This window comes from Ambystoma mexicanum, chromosome 2p (genome assembly GCF_040938575.1).
Source record: "Ambystoma mexicanum isolate Mex_15411 chromosome 2p, UKY_AmexF1_1, whole genome shotgun sequence".
Classification (NCBI taxonomy): Eukaryota; Metazoa; Chordata; class Amphibia; order Caudata; family Ambystomatidae; genus Ambystoma; species Ambystoma mexicanum.
In genome coordinates this window covers 1,138,632,262-1,138,658,201 of record NC_090923.1, presented here as the reverse complement: position 1 = coordinate 1,138,658,201, position 25,940 = coordinate 1,138,632,262, and the positions used below count along the sequence as shown (strand labels likewise).

Below are 25,940 nucleotides of genomic sequence, written 5' to 3'. Positions count from 1 at the left end.
GAGGCTGTCGCGGAGGAGGGGAGCGCCGAAGAGAGGGACGCACCCGCCGCCGGCGGTACGAGGCGGAGGAGGTCATCTCCCTGAGGGGGGAGGACCAGGCCTTCTGGCGAGGCCTCGCGCAGTCTTGCAGGAGAAGCGCCCCACATCCGAAGTAGGAGCAGCGGGAGCCGCCGGGGATCCGCCTGTGGGGAGGCCCCCGGAGGAGAGTTGGGAGCCTCCTGGTCGTCGGCGGAGAGGTGAGGAGCGGGCAGGCCCCCCCCGGGGGTGGAGAGTTGAGGCGGGGGTGGCCTCCTCCCCCCTATTTGAACGGATCCACGGGGTGGAGGCTCGGTCCCCGAGGCTGGTGTTGTGGGACCCCGGGGAGGGGTCACTCATTGGCCGGGCCTCTGCCCCCCCCCTCCAAAAGGTGGTGAAAGCAGTGGTAGGGGGGCGGGGCCCCCCCTTGTCTTCGCGATCGGTTGACCCCCCCCCCCCATCTGTGGAACTCGAGCCGGTGGGCGGCCCCATGTGGCGCCCAGTAAAGGAGTGCTCCCCGGCGGATCCCGCTTTTTGGATCCCTCGGGCTCCCTGGGTGAGACCTGATGCCCGCGAAATCCAGTGGCAGGGCGCTGCGCACCGGTCTAAGAGAGGGGGACCCCCTGAGCACCCTCCCCTCATTGTGGTCTGCAGCAATGGAAGCCAGGGGCGACAGTGGGGGGACACCGAGCGCCTCAAGTCCCCTAAAGTACCCGGAGAGGCGGAGGACCGGGAGCCCCTGACCAGGAGGGATCTCAGGGGTGAGATGCACACCTTAGGAGAAACTCTAGCCAAAGCCTTCCAGGACCAGTTTCAGTTGTTGAGGTCGGACTTAAATATGGCCCTGGGGGAACTGAAGCAGGAGGTGGCTCAGTTAGGTGAGAGAACCGATATACTGGAAAGGGGCCTACAGGAATTGGGAAAGGACGGTACGGCCAACGGGGAAGCGATTGATCACCTGGACCTAGCGACCCGCAACCTAGAAATCCAACTGGAGGACTTGGAAAATAGGTCGAGACGGGTCAATATAAGGGTAAAACTACTCCCGGAGTCAGTAACAGATGGGGAGCTGAAGGGAGAGGTGCAAAGAATTTTTATGGGCCTGCTGGGAGGAGAAGACCCCGCGGCTATAGAGTTGGACAGAGTACATAGGGTGGGCCGACCTCCCCGCGGCCCAGGCGCCAGGCCGCGTGATGTGTTGGCAGCATTCACACGGTACGCCCAAAAAGAGGCGGTTCTACGGGCGGCAAGGTCTCGCGAACCACTGCACTATAAGGGCCAGGAGATCTCCTTGTTTCAGGATTTGGCTAACAGTACTTTGGTGAAGAGGAGGGCAATGCGCCCAGTGCTTAGAGAACTCTCAAGAAAGAATGCCAAATACAAGTGGACCTTCCCGTTTGGGTTAGTGTTCGAATGGGAGGGCGCCCAAAGAAGGGCCACCAGTGTACAGGAGGCGGCGAACATCATTCACCTGGATCTTGGAGACTCCGGGGGGGCGCCGAGAGTGCTCGGCCTGCTCCGGGGGATGGGGCGAGGCCGTGGGTGTGGTCCACAGTGGGCTCCAACGTAAAGAAGAAGTCGGCACGGAAACGTCCGCAGGAGGGGAGAGTGGAGCCCGCTCGGGGAGGAGATGAGGGAGGGTCCCCGGACCGGGGGGCTTCCAGCTGATACAGTGGATGCGGCTGACGCGGGGGGGAGGAGGATGTAAAAGGGGGTGGTGGGAAGTTGGCTATGATTGGAAGCGGGGAGGGGCGGGGATGCACTTCTTGGATCACGCAAGGACGAGAGAGTCCGGGGGATGGGGAGGGGACATGCGGGAGGCCTCCCGAGTTGGGGTTGGGTAGGCTGAGGGGAGGGCAGGGGAGGGGCTTTAGTTGTGGGACAGGGGAAGGGGGTGTGTTGGGGGGGAGGGACGGGGTGGGTGATTGCAGCACTTATCATGGAAGAATCACCCTACGAGCCTGGCATTTACAGAGCCGCACCAAGGGAAGTGGGGTTTGGGGGGAGGCCCCACAAATAGAATGCAGGAGGGAATTTCCTTTTTTTTTTTTTTTGCGTTCTCTCGATACCTCAGAGTGCAAGCTGCGGTGGGCACGTGATGTCCAGTTGTTTCCTTCAAGTGGCAAACGCATAATGTGAGGGGGCTCAATTCCCCCCTTAAGCGTACAAAGCTGGAGCATTTTGTTAGATCCCATAAGCCGGACGTGCTAGCCCTTCAGGAGACCCACCTGAGGAAACGAGACCAAGCCCGGCTGCGACTTAAGGGGTTTCCCCAGATTTATTTTGCGTCAGGCCCCACGAAAAAGGGGGGGTGGCCATCGCCTTTGGTAGAGGCACGGACTTTCAGCTCCAGGAAGCTCTTAGGGATAGTAATGGGAGGTTCGTGTTGGTTAAGGGGACCATAATGGGCTCATGCTATACTATTGGGTCCATATACGCGCCTAACGTGGGTCAAGACCAGTTTTTACGGGAGCTCTTAAACATTATTGAGAATTTCGCTAGGGGCCAGGTGGTGTTGATGGGGGATTTCAACATTGCCTGGGACAGAGTTGGGGATCGTTCCAGGAGTGGAGACGGGGGGAGGGGCAGTGGCCTCCTCTCAGTTGAGGGAGAGATGGAAGGGGGCTGGCCTCCGGGATGTCTGGCGGTCTCTACGGGGGAGGGAGGAGGGCTTCACTTTCCTGTCTGATGTCCATAGGACACAATCCCGAATCGATTACATTTGGGTATCAGCCAGTCTGGTGGAGGCGGTGGAGGTGGGCCCCCTGGGGGTGGTGGATCACAAGGTCGTAGAGATGGTCCTTAAGCTGGGGAGACGTAGGCCAGGGGTGTGGAGCTGGAGATTTCCGAACGGGCTCTTGAGACCCCGTGATTTGCAGTGAGCTAGAAGTTAGGATTCAAGGATTTTTCGGGAACAATCCCCCCTCTGATACGAGCTTGGGTACGAGGTGGGACGCCTTTAAGGCGACTCTTAGGGGGGATCTTATCACCCTACAGGCGGAGAGGAATAAGCGGCTCAGGGGTTTGGAGGCCCAACTGGAGGGAGAGGTGGAGGTCGCCAGAGCCCAACTACGGATCACTCCCACGAGGAGAGCCTTCACGGCGTATAGGCTGGCGGAGGGCCAATTGGGGATTCTGCGGAATAAGAGGGCAGAAGAAGCTATGCTCAGAACGAGACAAACATTTTACGCTAAGGCCAACAAAGCGGGCACCCTGCTAGCTCGTCTGCTGAAGGAGCAAAGGGACCGGAGGGCCATTACCACACTTAAAGAACAGGGTGGTGGGCGTCTTACCCGGAATGATGAGATACGGGAGAGATTTGTGGAATTCTATGAGGCCTTGTACTCCTCCCAAGGTCCACCCCCTCGTTTACAGAGAGGATTTTTGGAGAACCTGCCTCTCCCACAGGTATCCAGGGAAGTGGCAGAGTTGGGCCGCCCCATCGCGGAGGACGAGGTGAGGGCTGTTATTGCTGCTCTTCCCCGTAATAAGGCACCGGGCCCTGACGGCTATCCTGCTTCTTTTTATAAAAAGTTTTCTCACCTCCTGGTCCTACACTTGACGCAGCTGTTTAATGCGTTTAACAAGGAGGGCGGCATATCCCGGACGATGGAGGAAGCTAAGATCACCCTTATTCATAAGGCAGGAAAAGACCCGGAGGACTGTACTTCATATCGCCCTATTGCTCTTATTAACACCGAAGCAAAAATTTTCACTAAGGTTTTGGCACGGCGCCTGGAAAAACATCTTCCAACTCTGAGGCACCAGGATCAGTCGGGGTTTGTTATGGGACGGCAAACAGCGGATAATATTAGAAGGGTGGCGCATCTTGTTGAGAAATCCCGCAAAACCGGTACCCCGGCGATCCTTCTGGCGCTTGACGCCGAAAAGGCGTTCGACCGGGTTGAGTGGGCCTTCCTGTTCCGGGTGATGGAGAAGATGGGGCTCGGTGAGGGCTTTATCAACCTGGTCGCCGCTAATTACAAAAATCCCATTTCACGCATTCTGGTTAACGGAGAGGTGTCTAGACCTTTTAGGCTTCAGAGGGGGACGAAACAGGGGTGCCCCCTCTCCCCATTGCTGTTTGCTATCTATCTGGAACCCCTCCTACTGGCGATCCGCCAGTCAACGGAGATCGAGGGGATCCCTTTTGGTGGGGAACAACATAAAAACGCGGCCTTCGCAGATGACATGTTGCTTACACTTACTAACCCGAGAGAATCCCTCCCAGCTTGCATAGCATTATTATCCTCCTTCGGGGAGGCATCAGGCCTGCGGGTTCATTTCCAGAAATCGGAACTTATGAATCTCTCCCTGCGGGAGGAGGAGGCGCGGGTTGTCAGGGACCTGTCCCCTTTCAGGTGGAGCCCCTCGGGGTTGCGGTACTTGGGAGTTAGGATCACCCACTCACTGGCTGGCTGGCTTGGAGCGAATTATGACCCCCTGCTTTTAGCAATCCAGAAAGACCTGCGGAGATGAGGGGCCCTTCCGATCTCCTGCTGGGCCGGGGGGCGGTGCTCAGGTCGGTTGTACTTCCCCGGGTCCTCTACCTTTTCCAGGCCATCCCACTGAGGGCGCCTGAAATGTTCTTTAAGAGGCTGGATAGATTGGTACGGGGTTTTGTATGGCGGGGAGGAAAGCTTGTATGTCCAGGCAGCTGCTCACTGCCTCCAGAGATAGAGGGGTTTTGGCCTTCCCCGATTTCCGCCGATATCACGATGCAGCACAGCTCAGGATAATTAGGGAATGGTTTTCGAAAGAGTATTTGAAACACTGGGTGAAGATGGACAGGGCGGTGGCGAGGCATCATCTGGGAGAGGTTCTCTGGCTCCCGCGACGGCTACGTCCCTCACACATTTACTTGAGCGACATCACGAAAAATGTGGTTGACTGCTGGGATCGGTCTGTGCTAAAAGGGGGGATCACGTCTTTTCCTTCGCCGTTTACCCCCATCTTCCGGAACAGGGATTTTACTCCAGGGATGGAGAAGGGAGCGTTTCTGGCTTGGGAGGAGGGGGGTTGCAGGACATTGAGGGACATGTTCAGTGGTGAGAGAGTGAAATCGTTTGTGGAATGTAAAAATGAATTTGGTGTGGGAGAAAGAGAGAGGCATCGATACTTTCAAATTCGCCACTGGGTGATGTCTCCGGCTGTTAGGCAGGCGGCGACGAGAGATCTAACCCATTTTGAAAGGTTCTTAGCAACTCACGAGGGCACAAGGGGACTAGTCTCGGACCTATACAGACAACTTGAGAGGGGTAACCCAAGCATTAAGTGGACCTACATGACTAAGTGGGAGAATAATTCAGGGGTCCGTATGGAGCAAGCAGATTGGGAGAGATTATGGGCACGGATACCCAAGCTAGCGAAAGCGATCCAGGTTAGGGAGATGTGGTACAAATGCTTGGTGGGTTGGCACTACACTCCCGCCCGTCTACATGCAATGAACTCAGCCGTTTCAGGAGAATGCTGGAGGAGATGTGGGGAGAGGGGCACAGCTACACATATCTGGTGGGACTGCCCTATTATACAGCCCTTCTGGGATGATCTTAAGACAGCCATCGCTCAGGCATTGGGAGGAGGCACCCTCCGAAACCCGCGCGAGATATTGCTAGGGAGGACTGGGAGGGAGGAGGGAGTGGGGGTAGAGGAGACGGGACGGGGTTGCAGCAAAGCACGGGTGATATTCATACTGGCAGCTCTTTCTCTCATTGTGCAGAGGTGGAAGGGGGCTGCGATCCCGACGGAGCAGGAGTGGCTGAGAAAGTTATGGGATATAGTCTCGTTGGAGTGGGCCTCCTATGCTGCAAAGGATAAATTAGGGTCTTTTTACGCGGACTGGGGGGTGACCCTGGATTTCTTAAAAGGAGACTTTAGAGCCCAATGGTGTCCACAGAGATTAAAATTATTGGACATATACGATCCGATGGAGGCCCGGGGGTGAAGGGAATGGGAAGTGACTCTTGGGTGCTGTACCACGGGGGGGGAGGGTGGGAGGGATGGGTCGAAGTTTATAAGTATGTTACTGTTTATGTTCATTGATGTTTGTTTCTCTTTTCTTGGAAAACGAATAAATAGAAGTTTTAAAAAAAAAAAAAGCCAACTCGGAGAAACTCCCTGCACAGACACAACTGATAGTAGACTTGTTATTCCCATACATAGCCAGAGCGAGGAAACTACAAGAGGAACTGAAGAATAAAACCACAGAGACTGTATTACCAAGCACACATGTCCTAACACAAGGGACAAGTACCAGGTCTACAATACAGCCATACACCGGACTGGCGTCAGGGTGGTTGGCATGGGCATTTGCACGCAGCTGAGAAAAGATGCACGAGGACCAGGAAAGAGCTGCCAGACTCCTGTCCACTCAAATGGCGCAGATGAGGAGACCTGCACCATGGACCAGGATACCCGACAGTCCTCCAGCAAGAAAAAGCCATACAGATGCATTTAGGGATGTAGTCATAGCCAACTACAGGAAAACACTAAGAATCAAGAGAAGCATGTATGGAGATGACAATGAACTAAACGACTACCTGGACAGCACATCTGGGAAACAACATTTGGCACATGAAGGAGGTTGGGAGACGAAATTCTGGAGGAGAATGCTTCGTTTGTGCACTCCTGCCATACAGCATGGGGAAGTCTAAGATCTTCGTAGCTGTAGAAATTGATGTCCCGACACCACACTGTCTCTCACACGTAGTAATGTGCAAGACCAGAGGCCAGTTCATGGGAAGTGACGCCTCATTGATCTGGGCAACTGAAACAGCTTATCCCGATAAAGATGATTATGTCAAGGACATTAAGACGAGAAATAGAGCTCATACTAGGAATCATGTGATCAGTGACGAGAAACCTGAAGTTAAAGGAGAAGGAATAAGATGGTAAGTAAACCTGAGACTAAACGTCCAAGGGAAAACTCCAGAAGAGGCTCAAATTTGGAAAAACAGAGGCCAAATGCAGATTTGGGGAACAGTACTCTCACCAAACGGATGGGAGCAAGGAGTAGTGATATGCCGAGCATGGATGGTCCTTGGAGCCTGCAAGGAAGCAATTGAGTACTCACAAAGACTGTTCAAACCAGTATGGCCAAAACTTGCAAAGCTGCTGACATGGGTCGAAGAGAGAGGAGGACCCCTGCAGATAGTGCTGCTAGAAAGCCCGAAATTGTGCTTCATGAACAATGCCACAAGGAAGATGAGAGAGGATCAGAACTGTGGACAAATCTTTGATGCTCCAGGAATGGTACATGGAACCGCAGTAATTATGGATCATTATTGGGCATGTGGACTAGGGGTGTCACGGTATTAGTTTTATGACGGTACGATAACCTTCTTGCCAAATGACGGTATATCATGGTTATCGCGGTATAGCAGGTGGAGTTAACTAATCTTAACAAATATTTTCTAAAAGGTCATAAATTGTCAGATTTATCATCACAAACAAAACCAGGCACCGAGGGCCAGAATTGGGCTTTTCAACATACTTTCCACTGAAATGCCACCCCTTGCTTCCACCAAACACACGTGTGAAGAGGAGGAGGGGATTGTAGGGGGAGCCCTGCTGCGACTGGCAAAGCAAACTGAATAGCTTTTCTTAAGTGGTCATTTAGGCTTTTAGCTCCCCCATTGGCTACTGGTGAAGATGAACATGTTGCCATCTTGATAACCTGCATGCCACAGATCAATGGAGGCCGATGGTTGTATACGCTTGTGCTCATACGCACACACGCTCTCTTTACTTTACAGCCTTTAGTTTACTTGCGGGCCAAAAGGTGTTCAGTAATCACGGACATGTTACCCTTTGGTATGGCAGCAGGGAATACCCATAGAGCTGAGTGAATTTCGCAGTGTGACTTATATGTAAATTCAATGATGGAACCAGGGAAATCCCCCATTGTCATATGTTTAGCAAACAATATCCATTATAAATATATAAATCCCAAAGCCGCCATCCCAAAGTAAACCCTTTTCCTTCTTGGCACTGTATTTATTCTTCCTATTGCTAACATATTGATTTTATGTCAGGCATGTGCGGTTTATGGAATGGCATTAAAAACTGCTCCAACTGAAACTACTTGGCAGACGGCCCATCCAACAGTGCAAGACCAAGACTGTGCAGCACTTGCTTACTGCAGCCTTTCCAAATCAGATTGAAAAGCACACTTAACGGTATAAACGGTATAAACAATGTGACGGTTATTATTGTTCAATTAAGTGGTTCACGGTATCTTTAACGGTATACCGTTATACCGTTACATCCCTAATGTGGACCCAAGGTATACATCAGACTGCCGAAAAACTGGGGAGGCATATGCACAATAGTAAATGTCCATGTTCCAGCATTAGTGATCCCGAAAAGTGACCTGAATATTGACAGTTTCCCGAAAGCAGATGCTCACCTGAGAAAGAAGAGATCTGTGGAACCGATAACTCGAATGAAGAGAGAAAACCATTTCCCTGCTAAATCAGAAAAGCATTCCACGCAGTCCCATATGAGCATATACTGTTCAGTCTCACCTCATCAGTGTTCACGACGATCTTCATGCCACAAATCCAAGTTGGAGTAAACACTAAATGGTTGCAGATAACCAGATGGGAATTGCTACAGACAATCAACACGGCCATAAAAGGATTCAATGCGATCAATGAAGAGTTAAGAGCAATCCGACTGATGACTCTCCAGAACAGATAGGTCCTTGACATGATCACAGCTATGGATGGAGGAGTTTGTGCAAAAATTGGAGCATCATGTTGCATATTTATACCTTCTCAAGATGAAGAAAATGGAACTTTAACAGAAGCCATAGGAATGCTGACGAAGCTACAGAACCAGATGATCAATGAAACCGATGAAGTTGACAATGACAGCTGGTTTGGATCACTGTTCTCGTGGTTTCCACAATGGATGGCAGATGCATTCAAGTTTCTGGGAGCCCTGCTAGTGATGATATTGGTAGGATTTTGTGCCATTAAGATAATAATCTCGCAATGCCAGAAAACTGCAAAGAAAGCCATAGGGATGAAGATCATGATTGATGTCAAGCCAGGATGGAGGCCTAGAGATCTCACAAATAAGAGACTTTGTGAAGGCCAGCGAGCACGCCCCAGAAGGTACAAAAGTTTCTTTATCCCAGGAAGCGCAGAAATTATGAGGGAAAATGGATTTACTGCAGCCCAAATGGACAATGCCAATTAATGACATGGAATAAAGACGAACATGTAAGAACAGCAGGAAGCCTAAAAGGAGTAATAAACATATGGACTCCGAAGAGACACTTCTTCAAACCATCATGTACAAACCCAGAAGATGAAGGAATCAACCCAGACGATGGGGTGAAGATGAATACGGAGGAACCAAGTAAGCTGAATCCAGAGGAGGAAGTATAAGTGGTCGATGAATCGCCCAGAGGGGGGGGGGGGGGGGGGGGGAGTGTAGAGGAGGTCCCAAATAAAGCCTGCACTCCCATCGCCCATTTTGAAGTACCAGGAACGTTCACACCAAAATACATGATGTATGACGAGCAAATAAACCAGCAGAGAGCCGCAGTAGGGCTCTGCCCAGTGCCTATCGGGAGGACAACACCTGTTGAAATACCGATACCTAGAAAACCATGGACAGTAAGGTATCCATTGCGAAAACCCTACCAGCAAATAAGACGAAATGAAGATAGCCTAAACACTGTCCCGGAAGAAACCCAAAAGGCCTTAATGGAAGACGAATGGTGACGTCACGAGGGCCCGGACTAACGTGCAGTATCGAAAAATGACACACAGAGACGAAACGCCATGAATAAGGATATCGTGAGGGAGAGACGATGTTGAAATACATAGAAGCTTAATGTCATGATGCCTGCCCCCGGAAGACCAGACCAGGCCCAGCAGCCCCGGAAGCAGGCATCATGCCACTTGGAGCATGCCCAAAAGCCCCAGTTAGGGGCTGTTTGGGTACAGTCCTGACGCCTATGGCGCCAGGCTCATAAAGATAAAGTCAGTCCTGGCGCCATGGGCGCCAGGCTCATTATTGATAACTTACCTGAAGCAGACCATGCTGCATACTCACCTGAGGCAGATCATGCTGCATGAAGACTCAAGCCAAATGAGGCTTAGGAGGGACTATTTTACTGAAGGGACTATTTTGTTACTTGGGTGGGGCTGTGGAAGAATACTTACCTGGATCTTCTTCCAAGGCTATTTAAACCACGCCCGGACAGCCACACGTGCTTCGCGTTATTCTGCTTGCTGCAGCGTAACGCTCACCATGTTTTCAGCAGCTCCAGTCTTCAGCCACGCCCGCTTCAGTCCTGGGACTCCTGAAACAAGAAGACAAAAAGGATAAAGGTTAGAACAGGAGTTTTAACTTTAATCCTTACCTGAATCCTGATCCATTTCGCCATGGAACTGAAAGACAGAAGTCTTTGAAGCATCGCTTCGCATTCCTATGGCGCCGCGCTGAACTCACCTGCTTGGCGGTACTTCAGCATTCCATCACGCTCTCTCCATATCGCGGCCGCCCTCCGACACCTAAGGAGACAAAGACAGCAAGGTGAGCAAGGGGACTCTCTAAGGCCATACAAGCTACCCCCAAGGACTTACCAGATTAACCACGGGAGGTACTCACCTCATTTCGGGTCGGCGCAGTCAACTCTGCTTCATCGCCGTACCCCGGCCCCTAAGGGGAGAAAGCAAGGACAATACCAGTTACCCCCCACAAAACTTACCTGATTACCACGGGGGTCTCACCTCATCTCGGGTCGGCACAGTCAACTCTGCTTCATCGCCGTACCCCGGCCCCTAAGGGGAAAATCCCAATAGACTTACCTGAATCTTACCGAGTGCCATTTGGAAATCTTCGAGTGAATTAATCGGCAACCTGCAAGGAATCGGACAGAGTGAAGAGCAGACATTTGAACTCTAATGAACAATTGGACTTGAGAGTCAATACTGGAACTCACCAATTCCTCTACGCCAGTGGAGTAACTGGTCATCAACGCGCCCCTGCGGTCGACGCAGGATGGAGAGCTCATCCTTCCAAACCATCAGGTGAGACTAAGGAGGGGACATCAAGAGTGATCAGTGAGAAGACAACGGGAGAGGGGAAGGTGGGTTGACACTCAATTCCACGGGTGGTTAATTCCTCTTCTCCTTTGCAGAAGAATATTCTTGCGAGCCAGACAAACTAGGCTGAGCGGGCCAGTCCAGTCAGTCATCTCGGTGCTACACGTCACGTTGGTAGAAATAACAGCGGGCCAGTTCCGGTCGACGCCCCCGTGGGAACCAGGTGAGCGTAACACTTAAGCTGTAAAGCAGGATGAAGTCATTCAACTAGCTAAACGCCTGTACATATGCTTGAAACCGCAAGAAAGCTAAGAAAACAGTGCCGCTTGTTATGTTTAGTAGAAGATAGACCGCGGCAAGCGCCACCTATACATAGCTACCTCAACAAAGCACATTATATAAGTGTGAGTCCACTTTACACAAAAGCAGAATCAACTTAGGTTACTAGAGGCCAAACAGGGCAAGATTCGTATTCCAGCTATAACTAGAAGAGATGGCTGAAGCGAAACTCAGCAGAGACAACTTGCACCAGGAAAAAGCCAAGGTCAGACCAATAGAAGGAGCGAACAGTAGCTTTGCGGAATTGAAACTTAAGAACAGAATAGCCTATCTCAGGAAGGTCAAGATAAGGAGGCGGAGGCAGGTGGCAAGCCGAATAAGAACTAAATGCACAAATTGAGGGAAACTAGGCAGATTCACAGTGTGAGTAGCACGTGACCATCCAAGCAAGAAGAGGCACGGGTTTACACCTATGCTTGGCAGCCGCCCAGACAGGGATATCATAACTTTTCCTGACAAGAAGATACAGTTTCGAGGCCAACCACAGCCAACTAATTGACACATAGCCACTAAAGTAATGAATGATTGAAGTAAGGCCGGGTGAATTGGCGGGCACCCTGCACCTGGCTGACCATTCTGCGTGCTGCTAAGTACAGTGGAAATGTATGCATGAGGTTGAAGCCAACCCAATCACAATGGACCAAATAATCTAAGGTCCTATAGATAGTAGAACCAATGGGACGTCGTACTCTTAGTGGCGTCTACAAGAGTAGTGTTAGAAGGAAGGGCTTAGACGCCCATCTGATAGAGTTTATCCAATCCCCTCACTCCGTTACCATATACGGATATAGTACCTATATTAAAGTTACCTTTTCCTAACCAACAGAATTGCATGTTAACTTTTAAGTGTTACACGTCAATTATGACGAGTTTTGAGTATAAATGTAATTATTTGAATAAAGTTCAGATAGTCGAAGCGAGCCAGATTATCACATCACTGTTGATTTCCATGACTCCCCGTTTTTTGTACTTGTCATTAAACGGAATCCCTTTGCCAAACCATTGAGTTGTCCTTATTGATTGGTGTTGGAGTAGAAACCCTGCACCCCCATCCATCTCAAAGGTGCAGATATCTTGTCTTAAAGTACTCTGGAGCAAACCCCCGATTCTATGGGCTGGCCGGGGGTCTCCCCAGTACACTCTTGTGCGAAGTGGAAAGGCAATCAGTAAAGCCCTATTCCTTGCAGGACACTCTGGTATCAATGAAGGTCTGCCTGTCCACCTGCAATTGGGACCACTGTGTTATGCCTGCCCCCTTGGCAGCCTATTTTACCCTGCCAGTTTCCCTTTGGGGTCCATTGATGTGATGAAGACAGGGACCCTCTTATGCCGGTGCTAGGCTAGTGCACTTATTCCCAAACTCACTCCCTATAACGCATTTACATTCTTGCGTTAAAATTGGCCGCATGATGAACCCAGAATATGTACCAAGGGGACTAAATCAATGTTGTTGGGAGCCCTACCACAGCTCATTTCCCCTCCCGGCCAACAGCGCCACCCCTTTCCCAATTCACACAACAATCAAATGAATAACACAGGCAATAGAAATGGCTTTAGCTTAAGTCTAGCAGCAACGCTACTTTCCCTTTGTCCTGTGTGTGGACGAGGATAGTGACCACTTACCGCTTGGGATTGCTGAAGACCTGCTGGGGTATGAAATCCATTACAGCAATATACACAAACTCCTGAGCATCGTCAATGGTGCCGAGGATGGCATCTAAATCGGAAGTCCGTCTTGCTGCGCAGAGGGCATGTGGGGAACTCTGAAAAACAAGACAGTAACTGGACATGGGATCCCCAAAAACTTACTTTTCACATTTTCAGAAATCCCTCTATGCCCAGGTTATATACGGCATCCACGCTGTTCAGATGTACAGTACTTGCACATATCTGATTTCAACACCCAAAGTGTTCGTCTGCTTCAGAAAAACAACATTTGTGCTTTTACCTTTTTGGGTACAATAATACGTGAGCAATGATTTGCTTGTTTTTATGAGGTACATTCAGGGAAAACTGCCTTTTGGCCGAAAGGGTCCAAATTGGCACAACGTCAGCCGGTCATGTTTTCAAGAGGCATTCGTCGGCTATCTGTGTGGGTCAGAACAGGGAATGCAAAACAAAAAAAGAAATTTACCTGCAAATAATTTACTTTCAAAGATCTTAGTAGAAATGTAAATGCAAAACAAAAAAAGAAAAGCACAAAATAGAGATATCTTGTTGCATCCTCTGGAAAGGGCAGGCTCTAAGGCTTTTTGGATATGCCTTTGGAGTTAGGTGTGCTGGTCTCTTTGGTGGGAATGGAGCGGGAATCCCTGGTGGATGCCTGAAATAGGTGGGGCTGCTCTGGGGGTTCCATTGTCTCAAAAAATAACATCTGCAAATAACGCACAACCCTCACTATGAACATGCTCTTTGAGCGGTTCCGATAGTTCCGTTTACAAATAAATGTTTTGTTTTTGTTCCACTAACGCCTCTCCGAGCATAAACATGACGGTGGATGTGCAACAGCTATGTGCCTCAAAATAATAGACGATAAGTGGGGCAAGTGAGCTTGAACCAGATGCATACGTCAGTAAATTGGAAATTATATACACAAAGAAGATTCACTGTTGTCAGTGGCGGGCGGTCGTGCAAAGAAGGACACTATGCCCCAGGTGTCCTAAGTCACAATTAAATCCACAAGGACACAACCACACAGCTTTATCTTGAAACTGAATTTTAATCTGAAGAAAACAGCTGACACGTGTTACAAGTTCACGTCTTCTGAAAATTCTTTGTGCGTGCCACGTAGAACTTCAAGGTACGAGCAATGTCCAGCGAATGCAAGGCCCTCTGCACTGGCGACAACGGATTTGAGAAGAAAACCGGCAACAACAATGGTTGATGTGGAATTCCGACGGTACCTTCAGCATAAAGGTGGGGTGTGTAATGATAATGATGTGTTATTTATATAGCGCCTTAATCCAAAGTTAATTTACAGAGCACATATTTACAAACAATATCACCAAACCGAAATTGGTACTCATTTATCGACCTCGGAAGGGTGAAAGGCTGAGTTGGCCTTGCCGGGATTCAAACCTGCGACCTGCAGATCACGCTCAGATCGCAACAGCAAGCGCTCAACCCACTGAGCTATCTTACCGTCAAGTACCGCAGTACCAGACTTGAAGCGTGGAAAGACAAGTAAGACTTCTTGCAAGACAGGGCCTGGATCTCCCCGGCCAGCCTGGCCAAGGTGATAGCCACGAGGAAAGCCGTCTTCCACGAGAGAAACTTGAGCGGGTTTGTTGCATAGCCTCAAAGGGCGCTCCCATGAGCTTATGTCAGGACTACATTGAGCTCCCAAGCCAGGGCAGGAGCCTTCACCGGCAGTAAAGTCCTGAAGAGCCCCTTGAGGAACTCCTTGACGAATCTGTGTGATCACAGAGAAGGCCTACCCGGAGACCTGGTGTAACGGGATATGGCAGCGAGATACACCTTGACAGAGGTGCGAGTCAGTCCAGCCTTGGCCACGGAAAGCAAGTATGGTAGAAGCTGCAGGGCTGTGACATGCAGTGGGATAATCTTCTGAGCGCGACACCAAACAGAGAAGTCATTCCACTTATGGCCATAGCACTTCAACGTTGATGAGGCTCTGGCCCTGGCCAGAATGTCCTTACATTCTGCAGGTAAAGCATTCTAAACTCTGGCGCTGCAGGACCCACGCCTTCAGGTTCAGTGACTCCGGGTCGTGGTGCAGAATCGCCCCTCCCTCTCTTGTGGATTCATCACGGCCATACCGGGGTGACTAGTATAATCCTGCGGTGGCACTGCGAGTGTGTTGATAACACGTAGCAGGTGTGGAAATGGAAGAAAAGCATACAGGAACAGTCCATCCCACGGGAACAAGAATGCATCCCCCCATGCTCCTTGGCTGAGGGAACCATCTGGCGAACTTCTGGCACTTTGAGTTTGCCACCGTCGTGAAGAGATCGATCAGGGGTTGGCTACATTTGCCGAACAGAAGGTCCACCTGGTCCCTGGCAAAGCTCCCACTCGTGTCAACAAAGCAGCTCCCTGCAGAGCGAGTCCGCAATGGTGTTCATGACGTCCGCCAGGTGAAAGGGGACGAGCAACATGTCCTGCTGAATGGCCCAGCACCACAGATCCTGGTCCTCCTAAGAGAGGGTCAGCGAGCGGGTCCCTCCTTGCTTCCGAATGTAGAATATGATAGTGGTGTTGTCCATGAAGATCCTCACCACCTTGCCCCTCAACGAGGGCAGAAAAGACTTGAGGGCACAGAATGCGGGACAAAGTTCCAGGACCTTGATGTGGAGGCCCTTTTCTTCGGGTTGCCAGAGGCCTCTGGCGTGCAACTGCCCCCACCACTGTATCGCCTGATGGAACTCCTTGTTGACGGTGATCTTTTCCGCAAAGGAACCCGATTCTTGCATCCACCTCGCATCCAGGAACTCCTGGAGAGGCCTCATCTATAATCTGCAGAGGCGGCCGAGGCTGATGCAGGAGGACATCATGCCCAGCAGTGACTTGTTGGCCTGCAGAGTGTTCGTCTGCGTCGATGACAAGGGATGTACCTTCCCCTGTATGGCAAACATGTTGCTGTATTGAGCTGGGCTCCTAGAAACTGCGCGTTCTGAGATGGCGGCAAGCAGGACTTTGGATAGTTTATGGAGAGCCCCAACTCAGTCAACAGATGTACAGTCCTCGATGTGTGCTTGCTCGCCAGAGCGTGGTAGCGGGATCGAATGAGCCAATCGTCCAGGTAAAGGTACACGTGGATACCCTGCAGATGAAGGTGCGCTGTCGCCGGGGCCCAAGCACTTTGTAGAGACCCTCAGAGCCAATTGTAGGCCGAAGGGAAGAGTCTTGATCTGGTAATGTCGCCCCTTAGCCATGAATCGTAGGAATTTGCTGTGCTTCTTGTGAATGGGGATGTGGAAGTGGGCTTCCTCCAGATCAAAACAGCAAGTAATCCCCTTCCTCCAGCTGGCCGAGCACGTGTTGTAACATGACCATCCGGAACGTCTTGGAGTTTACTTGTTGAGACAACGCAGATCCTTGATTGGCCTCCAACGCCGCCTTTTCTTTCAAACCAGAAAGTATCTGGAATATACTAGCCCTGCAGGTGCTGGGGAACAGGTTCTATCGCCCCCCCCTTCCGTAACATGGCACGCACCTTTTGCAGAAGCTGTGGTCTGTGTTATTCCTGTCGAGGCACTGGTGAGATACGAGGACACCTGAGTTGGAACTCCAAGGTGTGCCCCTGTTCGAGAGCGTCCAGCACCCATCTGTCAGTGGTAATCTTCTTCCAAGCGCTAACTTCACCAGCCGGCCTCCCTCTAGGGTGCATAAGCGGGAGCCTGAGGCCAAAGCCGGTTCAGGCCCTGCTCTGTGGGTGGCGACGATGCTGTCCTCCACTGCCGTAAGCCTGAGAGCAACTCCTGTATGTTTCTTGAGTGGAGGAGTGGGAAGGCTGTTGGTAAGGGGTAGTATATCCCTTGGAGGATCTGCTGGGCTTTCCGCTGGATGAACGAAAGGACAGAAAATGTTGTTGCAGGGTTCCCAGGGAGCACGCTGTCTCGGTCGGTCTTTATGGCTTGCAAAGAAGACGCCTTGGCAGACAGGTTTTCACCGTCGAACAGTATATCCAGCACCTTCACCTGAACATCCTGGCGGACATTTGTGGCCCTCAACCACCCTTGTCGACAAAGGGACAAGTCGTTTCCTATCTGGCAAAGTTCTGTGTTCACAGAACTTGGGTTCACATCCTGCTGATGTTCCATCGGGAGGGCCTTGTCCACCTCTCTTTTCTGCTATGGAGATTTCTGGGCGGATGCGGTCACAGGGTCTTTTTCCCATCCCTGGGGTACTTGCTGTCTTCGTTGCTGTATCACCCCTCAGGGGTAAGGACACACGTGGGGTGGCCACCTTAGGCACCACCTTCACGGACCTGCTCTCATCCACTGCTGTCGTGGTGGACTTCCTCAGCGATGTTGTCGTCGTGGCCCTCGTCGAATTGGTAGACTTGGAAGGCTGAGAGATCTTAGTTGGAAGGGTCCTCCCCGGACTTCTCCCTCGTCGGTTTGTCTGCTGATAAACACAGTTTGGACAGGGTTAGGGACACAGGCCCCCTTCGTCGGTAGTCTCACCGTGGAGACTGATGGTGATTACGCTGTGCCCGACTTGGGACCTGCATCCGCAGTGAACCCAATGCAACCATCATCGCAAAGTTTGGCCTTCTCTTGGTCCCATGCGGGCAGGGCGTCCACAAAGGATCTCAACCTCCTCCCAGAGGGAGTTCGCTTCTCGGACCAGCCAGTCCTGGATGAGGCATGACCCTGCCCGCAGGCGGGGTCGGGGGCCTTGCTCGATTTGAGCCACGCTGCCAGCTTGCTGTAGCTGTCTTTATTGGTTTTCTTTGAGAAACCACAGCACACCTCGCATCACTGCTCATCGTGGTCCGGATGCAGGCAATATAAGCATTTATGATGTTGATCTTCTATGCATACGTTCCTTAATCCACACTTCAGGCAGAGTTTGAAGAGGTCCTCCTGCCCTCCTCGGACATGGTCGAAAGGCCCGAAGTAGGCCCAAGGCCGGGCCTTCTCGAAACTTCAATGGACGATTCGTGGTGTATGAAGATCTTCGCCGGCAACCGATCCCAGCCGCCGGTAGCTGTCCTTTGGTCAAAAACAATAAATCAAAATCGGTCACATTTTGTCAATTTTCTATGGAAAAAACTCGAAAAGGCACACAAATAGCTCAGAGAGCAACGGGAGGACTCCCAACACTGAAGGGTGCAGTAAAATTCTGAAGATGCCCATCAGAGGAGGAGCTTAGGAAGTTGACTGTCCATGGTTGGGGGCAGTATGACCCAGAGGACAGTTATTGGTTTAAAGGTGCAAAAAACAGTTTGAAAGTGAAACTGTTTTTTCTTTTACTGTGGATTCCCAGCCTGACGACTGGGAATATACATGGGCAGACACAATGCTGTAGAAACAGGCCTTCTGGTGTGTCTCCCATCCCCTCTCACTGAGGGATACTGCAGTCTCTTCCGATGCCCAGGGGTTAATTCTAATGGCCAGGGGTTCCCCTTCCTCCTGGAGGGAGTAGACTGGCTTCCTTGACATCTCCAGTGCTTTCCAGCTCCCCACAGCAGTTGGGAGGCAAGGGTTCCCCCTTTCTTCTCTTGGCACAGCAGTATTCAGCCCTTCCTTTTCCAGCACATGATTCCTGCAGCCAGGTCCTCCAGTTACCTCCCTCACACTTCCTGAGTGGTCCTCCTTTTTATATTGGTTATAGCCAATAGGATTTAGGGAAGGACTAGACTGCTGACAGTGGAAAGTGATCATCATTACTCCTCACCTCTTACTCGTCCCAGTGTTGTGGGGACTGTGGCAATAGTAGTCATTTCCTGAGAATATTGTATAAATGTTTGAAATAGGTTTAAAGACAAACTAATGTTTGGAAGAAGAGTATGTGGAGCTGGCAAAAGTGACTTTCATAATTTTACAAGGCTGTTAGTTGAGAGTTGGCTTTTGGGATGTGACCAAAGCTTTTCCCTGCTCACCACAGGTGAAAGAGGGACGACACCACAATGGGCCATTAGATAGTTGTAAATGGGGGATTCATTCTGAAAGGGGGAAAAGGGGATACCGGGTCTCACCTGATGAAGTAAGGATATCAATCAATGGGTTGTCTCCCCCATGTGATCCACCCTCATACAGCAGCCCCTAGAATCAGGATCAGGTAGCGGTTGTCGTCCCCTGGCCACATGGAAGGAGGCCACTACCCTTGAAAACAGTGATGGCTCCATCGGATTCATCACATACCCTTCCCCTTAAGACCTGGCTTCCCAAATAAGGGCTACTTTTTAGAATGTGAATAGGGACTTCCCCGGGGAGAATGGCTTTTCCTTCACATTTGGTCTCCCGTTCCAAAATGAGGTGTTCTGGTATCAATCCTTTCCCCCTGGTGTCAATATGGGAACACAAATACAGAGAGTTATTAACATTGTCTAAAGTGTTCCTGTTCTTAGGGAGACAAGGCAGGGGTTTTGTCACTAGTGGGTTAAATGGTTCCTTTCGGTGGGAGCAGGGGGGCGGGGGAAGTCTACCCTTGTGCGTTCTTATTCCCATTTGTGCTGCCTGTGATACCCATTGGTCAAAACTAGGAACATTACTCCGTATAACTAGTTGGACCAGAAGCTCAGGGCTTATGGCTACTACAATATGTAGTTCTGTTCCCAAACTGTTGTGGGGGGTTCATGTTTGTGGGTGTCTCTCACTGTGGCCATGGACACAACCTACTCTCTCTTTTCCACTGTGCTTCCATCCCCAGGGAAGCAAGTCTGCTCTTATTCCACACCCCTTACTCCCAGTGTCCAATTGGGCCCAAATAGTTTTTTTCTTTTAGGAGAGCAGGGACTCTATAGGTAGTTTTGGTCCCAGTGTATAGGAAAGCATGAGCCTCTCTTCTGTTCTTACTTTTTTTCCCCTTCTGGAGAGGTTTATCCGGGTTCTCTTCCTAGTCTGCTAGCATCTCACTAGCTCAGGTATAGAGGATACTTGCACAGGATGCTTCAGCTTGACTGGGATATTTTAACAATGGTGTGGTGAGGATATACATTTTATTCAAGGGGCAATGTCTCACCGAATGGCCATACGCCCCACAAGAGAAACATACTTTCTGATCTAAGGGAGGAAATGGTGGTAGGATAGATAGTGTTTTTGGTTTCACCGCCTTTTCCTCCAAAAAGTAGTCCTCTACCCTTAGGATTATCGTGTGTGTCTAGTCCCTGTAGACCGAGTGGTGTCCCTGGGGTGGATGATATTTGTTCCTCCTGGTCTAAAGGGCAATGCCCTGGAGGAATCCACAATCTTCCCATGAGGGTTCCAGCCAATCTTTCATGGGAGATAATAGTAGAACGTCCTTTGAGGAATATAATGGAGTGACTGCAGTTTCGGGAGTGTTACAATGATCTGTTTTCAAGGAAAGAGGGATCTACTGTGGTATCAGGTGCTCTTCTCTCTTCGACCTAGTAGTCTTGACCCGGTCTGATCATAACTAGAGGCAAGTTTTTCTCTACCTCCAGCTTCGAGCCATACAAAAATAAAATAATAAACAAAAATGATTTTTTCCATCTCCCATCTGGTTGCTTCTCTGGGTTCTCTCCATTTCCCTTCCTAGAATTCAGTTGGGTCAGCGGTTCCCAGAGAGCTTCATATACCAGAAGTCCTATCAGCTCACCCCTTTTAATCTGCATCATCTCCTCCCCACTGGACAAGAGAGGCAATACCTTTAATCTTCCCTTTAGTCTAGTTTCACTCAGGGGCATACGATAAATAACTGATTTGGCAGGGATTTCAACCTTACGCTCTAGGGAAATTATAATTTTGTCCCTACTGGGATTTTGGTATTCGTAAGGAAAGACAAGGTTATAAGTCTTAACCTCCACATTTTTCCTAGTGGGGAAAATGGCTTTGGAGGACAAGGGGAGAAACCGGATTCCATACCTCCACCATGAGTCCTCCCTCCAAGCCCTCTCTCATTGGCGCACTCCATCGAACTTGCCTTTGAAGAAGTCACTACTGCACATGCCACTGCTTAGAAGACACACTACCCTGCTTTTTCTTTCACCCCCCTCTCAACCCAGGATCTCCAGCCATCCAACTGACAAAAGCAATAGTACAGGTCCACCTTCACAATGATCCCTCCCAGAACCTTTTTAATTCTTACAAAGTCTCTCCACTTGCTCTCAGCACCGTTTTTGACCCTGCTAAATTCTTTCACTAAACTGGCCTTCAGTCCACTCTCTGCTCCCAATCCTGTAAACTCTCCATGACCCTCCAAGCTGGGCTCTCCCTCTCCCAAAAGCAGGTCCAAGTGCTGCTCTTTCCACTAATGACTTTGCTTCATACATCTCCTCTAAGATCACTAAAATATGTAACGCCCTTGCCATCCTTTCATCTCTCCCTCCTACTTCTTTGTTTGCTCCACCTGCTACTGCAGTTACTCCCTCCTCTCTATCCCACATCCTCCTGGCTTCCCACTTCGAGGTCCTTCACATTCTGCACTCAGCTAATCCAGTTTATGTTGAAATTGCATTGCAATTAATCAAAAATCTTGCACCCATTATCTGCTCCTGCCCCATCTCTCTGTAATCTTCCCAGTCTACTACAAAACAAGCTGCCGTCATATCGAAAAAAAACCTTCGCAGATTCCAACAATCTCTCCTATCCAGTCTCCCTCATCAACCCAAGATGCTTAGGGGGTTTGTCTTTAACCGCATTGTTCAATACCTCAATCAATCACTCTGTGACCCCTTCACTCTGGCTTCTGAAGAAAGCACTCTACCAAGACCTCTCTCATTCATGTCTCTGACTTTCTGACCACTGCTCACGACGCCCACCTTTTCCCCAGTCTCATGATACTTCATCTCCCTGCAGCCTACGCCACTGTCAACCACCCCCCCTACTTCAAGAGATTCAAGGATTCCACCCTTATCTGGATGGGCTCTTATCACTCTGAACTCTCTTTCTCCATCTCATTGAAGGCTAACACTTCGTCCCCTACACCCCTGCCAGTTGGCATCCCTCAAGGTTTAGTCCTGGGTCCACTCTGCACCATCTATACCGCTTTCTGTGGCAAACTGTTTGGCTTCCATGATCACCCATGTTCCAATAATAACCAGATCAGCATCTCCTTTCCCTCCATTTCCCATCACCGACTGTCCCACTGCCTATAATTGCTGGATGGCTGTACACTGCTCGATTCGGAACTTCTCCAAAACCAAAATGGTCTTTCATAATGCTGGTAACACTCTCGTCTTCTATCGTCTTCCTTCCTCACTTTCTTCGTTAAGGCTCACAACCTTGTGGGTACTTTGACAGGGACCCTAGACTCAACAATATATCATGCTACAGCTACAGCAGCCAGGTGCAACCTCAACATAAGGAAAATCCTCTCAAACCTCACCTTCCACTTTAGCAAAACCCTCATCTCACCCCTTTCCCTCACTAAAATGCACTACTGTTCCCTACTACTCCCCTTCCTTCCCTGCTACTAATTCGCCCACTAAAACAATGTTCTGTACCTCCTACCAAGAACATCACTCACCACATGACACCCTCACCATGCTGGCTGGATCTCCATGCACACTCCCTCTTAAAATGTTGCTGCTAGACTACAAATCCATTCATGGTCTTGCTCCTCTCTACCCAGCTAACTGCATTACTCGAGTCTCGACTCTTCCCCCTCAAAACCTGCAATCCTCCTCACTCCTCAACCTCTGTCCTCCGCCCTCCCTGCGCCGCCTCCTGATTCTGCTCTGTCCCCCTTATACTGGAATTATCCTCCTCCATCATTAAATCCAATCTATCATGAATAAGGTTTAAAACGCAGCTTAAAACCCATTTACTTGCCACTGAATCGACACCAACTCTAATTGGACGATCGCCCATTGCTACGGTGTATAACCTGCATGCAGGTACTGAATGTAGATATGTATACTAATAACCTGTAATTATAGTAGACCACCACTCTTTAGTGAATTTATTTTTGCCTCTTGTCTATGTCCCCAGTCTATGTCGCCCCATGCTACCCTCTCCTCACGTGGTTTACTCTCAGTCAAGCATTCACCTACCCATTGTAAAGGCAACCCATCGAAGCACTGCCCCTGTGAACTGTTTCACCTTCCACATATGCCATTCCTGACCGAAATGACATTCCCACTACTCAATACATAGAAATAGATGTGCAAATAATGCCCAGTTCACAAGTCTCAGATATAGCAGTCAGCACGATCTGCAGCAGTCTCATAGGTCTAGGCCTTTCAGCTCTCAAACCTTGCACATTTCTCAGGCCTCTGGCCCGGAAGACTTATGGCCTGATTAGAAGTTTGGCGGTGTAGGAAAAAGTGGCAGTAATTCCGTTACTGACACTTCTCCTGCACTGCAAAATTATAATTTTAGCTGATTTATCGCGTGATAATTCCCTGGTGGTAAATCCCCCCAAAAATCCCCAGTGAGTCCTATGGTAACTCCACGGGACCAAGTGGCAGTAACAGTAATGGAGTCTGGTGGTATTTCGGCAATTTACTGCCGAAATACCTCTACATTTGTAAGGAGGCCCTTAAACTTTGTTTCACAATTCTAGGAAGGGTATGAGTTTTAGTAGCATGTCTACCTGAAGGTGGGCACTTTTTATGGTTTGGGTGAAGTTATTTTTTGTTTGTATCTTAGTCAGAAGAGAGCACTCTCAATGTGGTCTACTGAAGAAGTGGTGGAAGCCAGCATAGTATCTGAATGCCTCCGCTGGATTGGAGGCATGCTTATCAGCTCCTTGACCTGCAATACCTGCATGGAAATCAGACAATTGGGTTTGCTTTGAGAAGCCTATCATCTTTCTTCTTAAAAAGGGACATCAAAATATTGTTCTTTATTTTTTCATCCCATTTGATATCTGTGCAGGCTGGATTATGGATTTTGCTCCATGGGGAGGTTGACTTACTCTGTTGACAAGAGACCCGGACCAAATGTATTCTCTGCCATGAATACATTCAGAAAACGCTCCTGGGAGGCATAGGGGTTCATTGTTGCATACAATGTGTAAATGTTTGTGTCATGATGGAGAGCCAAATATTGGCAGTATGGGTCTACTGCCAACATCTGATGCTTTCAGTCCTTCCCACACAAATGCTAGTCTTTGGCAGTAAAATGTGCAAAACGGCTGCTAATGCTCTCTTGAAAAGTGACAGGATGGAGTCTGTGGCATGTAGTAAAAGGAACTCAGAAGGCAGGATCTATACATAAATCCAGGGTATCACTAGTGACCCCCACAGAGTACTGAAGGCCACTCCAGTGACCCTCTTGGCGCGCAGTTTAATGTGGGCATCTGGAGCAAGTTCGTGAACTGAGGGCTCTGTGTGAGAAAGGTAGCTATTAAAATAAATAACCCCTTACACATATCCAAACACACAGACCAATAAACACAGAGTAGCACACACCCGTATGTATTATGCACACACAAACATCACACAGGCAAATAACTAACGACCACATTCTCTCAGACATGTGTAGACAATTGCCACCAGGTGTCTTGCATGAAAATGTCCCTTTTAGTGCTTAGAAAAACTATACCATATAGTATAAACACCATAAAAAAGGAAATACAAAAGTAAAAAGGTTTTAAAAGGTATCAATAAGTGCAACCAGAGTACTGATGAGAATTTGTACTTGTAATAAGAAAGACACCAACTGCAATAATTGGATCACAGCGTACAGGTCTGACTCCCAGGATCCCTCACAATGCACTATGCTTGATGGGGCTGATGGGAGTTGTAGTCCAAAACATCCAGGGAGCCAAAGGTTGCAGACCCTCGATTCACAAACTCTTACTGTGAAATAGATCAGCTCAGGATTACCTGGCTGCTAACATGCAAGTGCAACGTTCATTTCCCCTGTAGCCTTCATTTTGCAGGCGGTGGCTGGCTACGCTGAACATATTTAGAGTCCAGTCTCCAAAGGTTCCGGAGTATCCAGGTACAATAAAAAAGGGAATATTTTCAGATGTTCAGGAAGTGTACAATTTGCTAAAATGGTGCCAAACCTTCCTTTGATCTGACTCATCCAAATCTGGAGCCATCCTATGTTCACCACTTATAAAATCAGAGGGTAGGCCAATCTCTGCCCCAATGCCACCACATTACAAAGGCAACAGAAGAGGTTTTTCTGATTTCCAATTGTGATATCCAACCGTGGAGGACGAGCTGTGGCAACTTGTCCAGAGGGACAAGCGTGCCCGACTGGTAGTTAGAATTTGCTACAGTGCATATGTCTAAGGAATACATTTACGAGGAACGAACAATACATACTGAAATGTAGACTCTGGCATCGCTGCCGTTGAGGAGAACATGCTGTGGATGACTGTGGCTGGACGCTGCAGAGAACTCATTGGGCCAGGTGGAGGGGACGGAGGCTCCTTCATCGCCCAGATAACGGTACATTTCAAATATCTTGTGCAGATCCTGTGCCAGGCAGCTGCAGTTGTAGAGCACAACCCCCAGTTCCTTCACCTGCAAGGGGTCACAGATCACAGTGAGCAACACAGCGAGTAATGCACTTTCAGTGAGTGGAAGAGAGATCAGACAAGGAGCAGTAAGGAGTGTAAACCAACTGCAAAGGATGGCAGGCAGGGGATATGTAGTGAGCTGGCACTAGGTCATTGTGGGTCAAACAGCTATCATGGAGGTAAGAGATGTTTTAATTGGTCATGTGACTGTTGCACAACTGTTAAGGAATGTCTGCACAGTCCTAGTTTACATGGTTGAAGAGCCACTCCGATTTGGGTGTGAAAACTCACATCGCAGTTGACAAATCAAACCCCTGGAAGAAAGAAAACACGACGAAGTGGCAGAAAGCACACAAAAAATTGAGGGAGGAGAATAAGGTGGAGAAAAACAGCAACGGCTCATATACAAAAACGCAAGCCAGAAGAAACAGAAATTGTAAAAGAAAAGAAAAC

The 25,940-nt window shown here is 49.5% G+C and overlaps 1 protein-coding gene across 2 annotated transcripts in view; it reads right to left on the bottom strand.

The window, feature by feature from the left end:
• Nucleotides 1–25,940, bottom strand: part of LOC138567224 (5'-3' exonuclease PLD3-like) — a 323,411-nt gene that overhangs the window by 140,077 nt on the left and 157,394 nt on the right. For both annotated transcript variants that reach the window (XM_069645213.1, XM_069645212.1), the window contains 2 exons: nucleotides 25,291–25,491; nucleotides 13,041–13,180 (listed from right to left, as the gene is read on the bottom strand). In XM_069645213.1, the coding sequence (XP_069501314.1) occupies nucleotides 13,041–13,180; nucleotides 25,291–25,491 (341 nt within the window). The remainder of the gene's footprint in view (nucleotides 1–13,040; nucleotides 13,181–25,290; nucleotides 25,492–25,940) is intronic.